Source organism: Lolium rigidum, chromosome 7 (assembly GCF_022539505.1).
Source record: "Lolium rigidum isolate FL_2022 chromosome 7, APGP_CSIRO_Lrig_0.1, whole genome shotgun sequence".
In the NCBI taxonomy this organism is placed as follows: Eukaryota; Viridiplantae; Streptophyta; class Magnoliopsida; order Poales; family Poaceae; genus Lolium; species Lolium rigidum.
The window spans coordinates 85,163,940-85,173,550 of record NC_061514.1 but is presented as its reverse complement, the minus strand read 5'-3'; the positions used below and the strand labels follow the sequence as shown (position 1 = coordinate 85,173,550).

The following is a 9,611-nucleotide window of genomic DNA, read 5'->3' as shown; positions in this document are numbered from 1 at the left end:
TTTGGGGAGAGAGGACTGCTACAAGATGACATCGACACCTCTATGGAAGATCAAGTCGTCATGTTTCTTCATGTTGAGTGATGCATAGCACATTCAGACGATCTATGCAGACTATTTCTCGCTACTTCCAGCTGGTGTTATTTGCATGGGTAGCTCAAAGGCGAAATGATCAAACCACCGTCAAAGAACACAACGCCCAAGATCAAGGATAGTTACAGGTGGTTCTCGTATTTCTGGGTGATCACAAGTCATGTTCGTTCAATTCATCATACTTGGCCTATGATTACAAACATGACTATTTATTCATTGTTTCACATGATTGTATTAGGGTTGTCAATTGTACTCATGTGACAGGAAGGGTGCCCAAAGCACAAGCTTCAACATTCCGGGGTAGGAAGCACTACACTGGCCAGAATGTTCTTCTTATTTTGGATTTCGATCTGAGGTTCATATATGTGCTTGCTGGTTGGGAGGGTTCGGCTCATAATGCATCCATCCTAGTAGACAGCTTATCCAGGCATGATGGGTTGCAAATCCCTTATGGTAAGTTGTACCGAGGAGATGCTGGATATGCATGCCGATCCAGGATTCTACCAACTTCGGAAAACAAGGAACCAACTCAATGAGTTCATTGTAAGGACCAGACCGTATAATGCGTAAGAGTTGCTCAATATGAGGATCTCAAAAGTGGGAGGATAAGCAAGCAGTTCTTCCCCATAGGAAGGAAGAGGAAGGCCTAGCACTACAGGAAATCGATGCTTTGCCGTGTAACTGAAAGTGCACGGCAAAGCCTTAAAAATGCACGGCAAAGTCTTTGCCGTGCAAGGCTACACGGCAAAGACCGCACGGCAAAAATCGGGACGGCAAACGTACCTTTGCCGTGCGCATCGACGAAAATGCACAGCAAAGACTTTGCCGTGCGCCATGCTTCCCTTCACGGCATAGAAAAGCACTTGACGCCGTCGCGGCGGACGGCGCCACCCGTTAGGATACTTTGCCGTGCACCATTGCACGGCAAAGGCTCTATCCTTTGCTGTGTACGGTGGCACGGCAAAGTCTTTCTCCTTTGCCGTGTGCTTCTCTTTGCCGTGCGCGACCCTCTGCCGAGCGCCTCCCTCTGCCGTGTCCTCTTTGCCGTGTGAGCCTGCACGGCATAGAGAGACCTGGGCTCTCACACCATCGAACCTTTGCCGTGCGTTCTGGCGCAGCACACGGCAAAGTGACCATTTGGTCACCAGGCGCGCACCAGGAAATTACAGGTTTGCGACGCGTGGCACCTTTGTCGTGTGTAAGCACACGGCAAAGAGACCAAGGTCTCTTTGCCGTGTGCTTACACACGGCAAAGGTGCCTGTGCATATTTTTTTTTGCCCTTTTTTCAGTTTTGATAGCAATACAAATTCCAATTCAAATATGTATGAAAGCCAACATCTGTGGCACAATAGCAACATAATTCAATGCATATATAACATGTAATCCGCAATACAATGATCTATTGCCACAAATAGATCACATACAAGATCAAACATCACGACATATGTCCATACTAAGTGCATATAAGATACAAAGCCACAAATAGAGTGCATATGTCCATATGTCCATAATAAGATCATAGAAGTTCACACATAGAGTCCAAACCATATATAGGATCCAAACACATGTCTCCCCGGTGTGACCCTAACTCTAACTGTAAGCCTAACCTAAACCGTAGCCCTAATCCCTAAATCCTAACCCTAAACTTGTGTGTGTCCACCTGGTGTGTGTACACTAGTGTGGTGGAGTGTTGTTGTATCCAATGTTGAACCCACGGGTGCGTCCGGCTACACGCACATGTGCTGACGACACTTAGCCATGTTCCGGACGTATGTGAGGAACTCCCGGGAGGGGCTAATCCTGAGAGCATATGGGGTGGTCCTTGTCACCACATGCCCATATGACCTAGCCAAGATCAAATGGAGGCATAATTCCACCGGGGAGGCGACGTCGGTGCCCAGTCTATAATGTAGACTGCATGGTCAACCAAATCACGGTTTCTCCGAAAATCTACCTTCGGAGGGTGGGAATGCCCACATGGTGTGTACACTAGTGTGGTGGAGTGTTGTTGTATCCAATGTTGAACCCCCGGGTGCGTCCGGCTACATGCACATGCGCTGACGGCACTTAGACATGTTCTGGGAGTATGAGAGGAACTCGCGGGAGGCACTAACCCTGAGAGGCTATGGGATGTTTTAGCTGGAGAATGACCGTCGGAGCACCGAAATCTCAACAAATCTTTCATGTGGGCCTAGTAAGTGTCGTGGAAGGTTTAATTTACCTATGACACACATATAAAATGTGTGCTAAAAGAAAACCGAGGGAAAGGAGTAAAAAAAAAGCTCTTTGCCATGCAAGGTTGCACGGCAAAGCAGCCTTTGCCGTGTACCCCACACGGCAAACGTTGTTCCCGCGTTGAACAATTCGTGCAGGTCATTTTCGCGGGTTATAAAATCAAATGGCGGGAAATTTTCGCGGCGAAGTAGAATTTGGGGGGTTCAAATCTTTACCGTGCTTGACAGTAAGCCACACGGCAAAGACCTGCCATCACCACGGCTCCGTCAGCTGCGCCGTAGAGGTGGGCCCTATCTGACGGTGTGCCGTGTATTTTCTTTGCCGTGGGCTTTTTCTGGGCTTTGCCGTGCGGTTTTCTTTGCCGTGCGCTCTTTGTAGTCTTTGCCGTGCCATTTTTCTTTGCCGTGCGCTGTCGCTGGGCTTTTGCCGTGTAGTGTTACTTTGCCGTGTGCTCTTATTTGTTTTGCCGTGGTTGTGTTCTTTGCCGTGTGGCCGTCTTACCCTTCTCACGGCAAAGGGTTCTTTGCCGTGCTGCAGCGCACGGCAAAGGGGCAATGCACGGCAGTGATTAATTTTCCTGTAGTGTAGTGTCCAAAGGTTCATTCACTAGATCCTTAGGAATAGGAATAATAGGTAGAGAATAGTTTTAGGCATTGATCCAGAGGATCAACACCATGTGCAAGCACCATTAGAGCATGCAATCCATGTCTCTAATTGTTGGCAAGCAACACTAGCACCATTATAGTTCTAATTCATGTGCACACTCACAAATACATGCACCACATGATTAAAATCTAAATGGCAAGGCACACTTAGGATTAACCCAAGACCATAGGACATGCTAATGCATGAAAAAGAGCTACATTGCATTAGCTAAGAATCATGCATGCCATTAACCTATGACGTATAAAAGCTATAAGAAAATATTTAAGCAATTAAATGAATTTTGTAAGTGAAAATAAGATCACTAAGTGACCTGAGAGACCAAATGATGCATAATTAAGCTCAACATGTACTCAAATTACCTAAGAAACATCTACAAGCATTTAATTAAGCAAGTAAACCACCACTGCCGGTGTTAACCGACAAAATTGAACAAAAGTTCATTAAACACTTAGATTTGGAAACAATTGAGTGTAAATCAAACCTGAGGTATAATTAACTACCAATATAACCAACAATACCTAGAGCTAATCAAAATGACCTAAGGACTCTAGAACTCGACTCGACTGTGATCGACAATGGCAGAAAACTTGAACTCGAGTTAGTAGCAGTACGGGATTAGAGAGATTTTAAACTCAACCAATAATTTTATCAACATTTTTTTTAAATGCAACCAAACTTTAAACTTTTCTGGTCATATTACCTTGAGTTCAAGTTTAAAAAGGAAACCAATAATTTTATCAAAGTTAGTAGCAGTAGCCAGTAGGGGGTTAGGGAGATTTTAAAGTCAACCAATAACTTTGGTTAGAAAACTTGAACTCAAGTTAGTAGTATCTTGTCATATTACCAAAGTTTAAAATTATAAAAATAATTAAAGGTTTTCTGCCATTTCAAATTTTAAAGTCAACCAAAGTTTTCAGCATATGACCAGCACAAAGTTGCCAAATGCTCCTTTGGAACATGATCTGACTGCACTTTTATGTGATTTGTGCTAAGGGAAAAAACCTAGAGCCAGGATTTTATCTCCTCAACTCTGGTCCATAGCCACACCAACCTAAGTTTCACTTTTCATAAGTGTGGATAATATTCGGTGCATGCTTTCTTGCTCTTACCAACTTAAATATGTTTAGGCACATGTTGAATTTCCTTTGCAATTTTGCTGCAAATGCCCACAAATTCATTTTCTGCTATCTCTAAACTCCTCAATAAAACATTGAGTAACATATGCAGCTGTAACTAACTTGAGGTCTCAATATCTCTCACATGCGTGCTCATTGCAGTATTTTCTCACTGCAATGGCCTTTTTTATGATACCGTGTGAGATCTTAATCATCCAAGGGAAACCTTCCTCACACTGAGCATCTTGCATTGTTGCTTCATTTCTGGCTTCATCACATTACCTACTACCTTCGTCCCAGTTTATAGGGCTTGCGCGTATTCCTAGGTTGTCAATTTAATCAACATAATATCAGTTGTAAAATACAAAAAATATATCACTAAAAAGTAAAACATCTCAGCTTTCTAATGATATATATCTTATATTACCTTGATCAAATTTACAATTTAGGAATACACGCAAGTCCTATAAACCTGGACGGAGGGAGTATTTTGTTGACAGTGTATGCATTTAATTAAGGATTTTCTGAAGTCCGCCATATAGGAGATAGCATACTTGTTTGAACATTGGGTATCTCTGTATTCACTTCTAGTTTGAATTCTTAGAATTTATGATCTAATTGCATGTGCTGCTCAGTTGTTATATTTAAATCCAAATTATCAAGCGCTGCATCATCCTCTTCCTAGGTTACCTGTGTCTACACATTGTTATCATTATCATCATTGTCAATATTATAATCCTATGCATTATAGCCAATATCATTAAAATTATTGCCAACATCACCATCTTTTACATCTTCATTCACACTCCATTACTCCGTTGCAGAAATTACTGCAGATGAGCGAGATATTTCTGAAGCATGAATCCCTCTATTCATTTATTCGATAAAAGGAATATATTAATATCGATAGATACCAATTACACCCAGCCTCTGCAACAACGCAATACCCTAATGGTAGTACGGATGCACACAGCTAAAATAAACTAAGAAAAAGTCCCACTACGAAACTCCAGTCCTAGCAACAACAACACAACCACCACCAAGACAACACATGAAATCTAGGCTCTCCACCAGCGACGTCTCCAACAAGGAAACGGTGCACAAGCTCCATCGTCGCCCGATCAAAAGATGTTAGGTTTTCACCCTGAAGATAGTCCTCGCTCTCAAAACAATGTCTTCAACAAAACCATTGTCAGGCACAACCAATTAAGATCAGACCTTGGATTTTCACCCTGAAAGGTAGGACTCTGATCAACTTCACCTGTACTGCTGCCCCCACTTGCATACTGTTGTTACAAGGCCCAGAAAACCAAGCAAACCCCTCAACAACACCACAACTCGATCCTCCACCGGTAGTCCTTCAATCCGGCCTTCAAGAAATTTTCACTCTCTGATACGCCATGGATCAGACTTCTGGCACCATAGAACAGAGCTTCGTCGTTCCCTCCGGAACCAAACGGCCGGAATAAAAGTATGGGTGCGCATGACCGAATACGTTGCAAACCAGCAAACTCCAGGAACGAGCATTGTTACATTTGCCAGCGGAGCCTTCCGGAACTCAACATCCAGCCAAATCAAGATGAACATGCAAACAGAAGATTTTTGTCCTGGCGCGCGAGAAATCCGAGGGCCACCACCTTAATTCGAGCAGTGCTTATCTAAGAGATGGCAAACCAGAATGATGTTTCGTCGGCATGGAGAAACCCACATCTCCATGGATGGACCACTCCGGGCCAGATCTTGGACCAAAAGCCCATCTTGACCTGCTTCCCAGATCCCCACCGATCGGATCGAAGTCCTGGGGCGGCGGGATCGGATCCCCCGGCGGCGCCCTAGGGGTGCGCCGCGGGAGGAGAGGAGGGTTCGTGTGGCTACTCATTGTCTCTCTTTGAAATGAGCTACAAATTTCCTAGCATTGAACCTCTCCTTTAAACGCTACACTTACATTATCTCATGTAGAACCACATATTCCTTGAGACCCTTCAGAAAATTGCTATAGTCCACCATCAGCCAAAGAGGTTTCTCATCCTTCGCAGTTGCCATCATTTCAACTATGTGAGAATCATCCTCAATTAGTGAGAGGCTAGTTGATAAGTTTTTTTTCCAAGGAATGCACCAATACACAGTAGCTGTCATCTCATTCTCTCCTTGTCTACTAAAATCCTCAACCCAATTCTCAATCCACGTAAGTGAGAAAGTGTCTGTGCTACAAATCTCAAAGTAATCCAGTTCCACCGACATAGCACATACTCTCTATGCTACAAATATCGCTTGTAACGTTTTATACCACCAGGCCACAACTTGCAAGCGGTTGTATGAAAGTGCATGTATTGGACCTCTTCTATTGCGCGAGGAGAAGTTACAAATAATGCATCGTGAGGAACAGATGTGTTCCAGCTTGAATCCTTGTCTTCGCGCGGCGTCTGCCTGACTGTTGTTGGGAGGAAAGCAACAAATGCGGCAGGTATAGTAGTACAAAGATTACACAGTGATGACGGACGGACAACAGATCGGGTTCGACCGAAACAGGACCGCGGCACTGTGTAGCGACGACGAACGTGTCAAAATTGCGACCAGACCAGACCACATCAGGGAACGGAACGGGGCACCCAGACGGGCCGGGCCAGCGCGCGATCCCCACCGCGCATTCCGGCCCTGCCCGCTTTTCAGAAGGAACAGTCGCAAGATGCTAGCTACCGGACACAGACAATGGCGGCCACTGTTCCCCGGCCAGAGAGAGAGAGATGGGAGACTGGACGCTTTGGCTTTATTGCCCCCCTCGCCTTGCCCAATCTGCCCCTCTCCTCTATCACTCACTCGCGAGCTTGCACCGCACACACATACATGCCATTGCTCTTCCCGGCTTTCAAATCAAATCAGATGAGCAGACAGAGGCAACAACAACAGATCCGAGGATTTCTCGAATCGGGCATGTCAATCAAATCCATCAGGAGGAAGGGACTCACTCACGTACCCATCAAATCAAATCCATCAACCCGACAAACCATACCATACCATCCATCCAATCCAACGGGGGACCAAGCCCCACTATATAAACCCCTTTCCCTCCCAGCTCCCTCCTCCTCATCCTACCCATCTTCCTCCCACTCCCCACCAGGGCAGGCCACCACTCTCTCCTGCTCATACCATCAATCCAACACGCGCGTTCGCAGGTGGTGGGGTGATAGAGACCAAGTACTGTTCTTCCGGCCACCATGATGTCGCCCGCCGAGTCCGAGACCAGCTGCTTCTTCCTCCCGGACCACCACGGGGAGGAGCAGCAGCAACCCTTCACCGAGCAGGAGCAGCTCTGTTACGTCCACTGCAACTTCTGCGACACCATCCTCGTGGTACCTCCCCAGCCTCCCTCCCTCCCATCGATTCCAGCCTGAATCTTTCGTTCGTTCCTTCGTACCGTATTCTCGAAATTAATCCATCTCTTCATGCAGGTGGGCGTGCCCTGCAGCAGCCTCTACACCACCGTCGCCGTGCGATGCGGCCACTGCGCCAACCTGCTCTCCGTCAACCTCCGGAACCTCCTGCTCCCGCCGGCCCCCAACCAGCTCCCCTTCGGCCAGCCGCCGCTCCTCTCCCCGACCTCGCCGGCATCGCCGCACAGCCTCCTCGTACGTACCCATCCATCCACTAACCTTTCCTCTATTTCTACTTTCCAACTTCAAAACCGAGTCTTTGAACTGATAGGATTCACACCTTTGTTAACCCGATCGATCCTGCAGGACGAGATGTCGTCGTTCCAAGCGCCGTCCAGCCTGCTCACCGACCAGCCCAGCCCCAACGTCAGCAGCATCACCAGCAGCAGCAACAACTGCGCCGTCAACACGCCGGCCATGTCGTCCATGATGCCGCCGCCCAAGAAGGCCGCGCAGAGGGAGCCACAGCAGCGGAGGAGCGCCTCATCATCGGCGGCCAAGAGTAAGCCCCTGAAAATCTTCACTTTCCCCTCTACCTAGCTGGCCTGGTCTCCCTTCTTCTTCACATGTTATTGTACTAGTCAAAGGAGCAGCTGCATGCGTGTGCACTCCACGGCGTGCTAGCTCCGGCCGGCGCGATCTTGCATGTGCAGCCGCACTGTTCTTGGTAGCACGCACACAGCTCCTCCTTATGCATTTTGTCCCCCTTTTTGGAGGATTCCTTTGGGGTGGTCAATCGAGTTTTCGAGTGGAAGTGATGCCACAGGCCAGTTGAATAGTTTGCTCACCAGCTCAATAGTATCTCTTGTCCGTGGAGAAAAGGAATTTGCCCCAAACTCCAACGTTAATGTACCCACACAGTGCGGGATACTATAGCTAGCAGAACGTATAACTTAAAAAAAATACAATGATGATATTTAGGGGAAAGAAACAAAACACTTTGAATCAAACTGCATACTGCTTCGTTAGATCAGTATATATATATAGGAGTACAAAGGCCGGCCGGGCCAGGGTGCATGCATATTAACTTTGTCTTATGTTTGTTAACTCTGCTAGCTGCTTGCCGTGATTCTGCAGATCCAGAGAAGCGTCAGAGAGTTCCATCCGCGTACAACAGATTCATCAAGTGAGTGATCCGTGCTTCTCATCTCATAATCATTTTAGTTTCCTGTTTTAACATGCATCCTCTGACATACTGCACACGCATGACTGGTTTCGGTTGCTGTATATGTAGAGACGAGATACAGCGTATCAAGGCCAACAATCCAGACATCACCCACAGGGAGGCTTTCAGCGCAGCTGCCAAGAACGTAAATTTCCTCTTTCTCCAAACAAACATTTTGATGCATGTGAATCTGGTTCGATATTTGCTGAATCCAACACTTTGTGTATTAATTTACCATGGATCTCCTGTTTGTGCATGCATCAGTGGGCTCATTTCCCGCACATCCACTTCGGTCTGATGCCCGACCAGGCACTGAGGAAGACCGGCATCCAAATCCAGGTACACAAACGGAACCTGAAGCATAATCAAGGCGAACGAACATAAGCCTGAGCAGCACTTCTGATGATCCTTTCTATGTTTTGCAGGACGGACCTGGCGGGGACTGCATGTTCTTCAAGGACGGTCTCTACGCAGCGGCCGCCGCCGCAGCGGCATCTAGCATGGGCGTCACTCCCTTTTAACGTCCGCCATAAAATATAATTCCTTTGATTTAGATTCTAGCTAGGATGCTGTAGGATCATGAGATCATGAGATGTATTGTATCTACTATTACTCTTCTAGCTTTCCTTGTTTCTTCCTGTCTTAATTTGTTCCTTCGCTATAGCTAGCTGGTCATATTCGCTTTGTCAGTCAAGGAGGTCGCTGCGTTTAGCGCGTCTTATCTCATGGACAAAATTCTAGTTGGCGCACATCATCGGTTTAGTTGGCTAAGTAATCATAATTGCTATATTTGGCTTTCTTCTGTGTGCAGAAAAATTGGACACATGAGGTGTCTATTCCTATATAATCTAGAAGATCATTATCAAAAAAGCATATGCTAGAAGATTTAGGATATCACTAATGCAACA

At 46.3% G+C, this 9,611-nt stretch overlaps 1 protein-coding gene across 1 annotated transcript; it reads left to right on the top strand.

Annotated features, from left to right (window-relative positions):
• The first annotated feature begins 7,322 nt into the window (after nucleotides 1–7,322).
• Nucleotides 7,323–9,224, top strand: LOC124671618 (protein YABBY 5-like). Its single transcript, XM_047207970.1, has 7 exons — nucleotides 7,323–7,457; nucleotides 7,557–7,733; nucleotides 7,845–8,040; nucleotides 8,616–8,664; nucleotides 8,773–8,848; nucleotides 8,968–9,042; nucleotides 9,129–9,224. The coding sequence occupies exons 1-7, from the start codon at nucleotides 7,323–7,325 to the stop codon at nucleotides 9,222–9,224; spliced, it is 804 nt and encodes a 267-aa protein (XP_047063926.1).
• The last annotated feature ends 387 nt before the right edge of the window (nucleotides 9,225–9,611 follow it).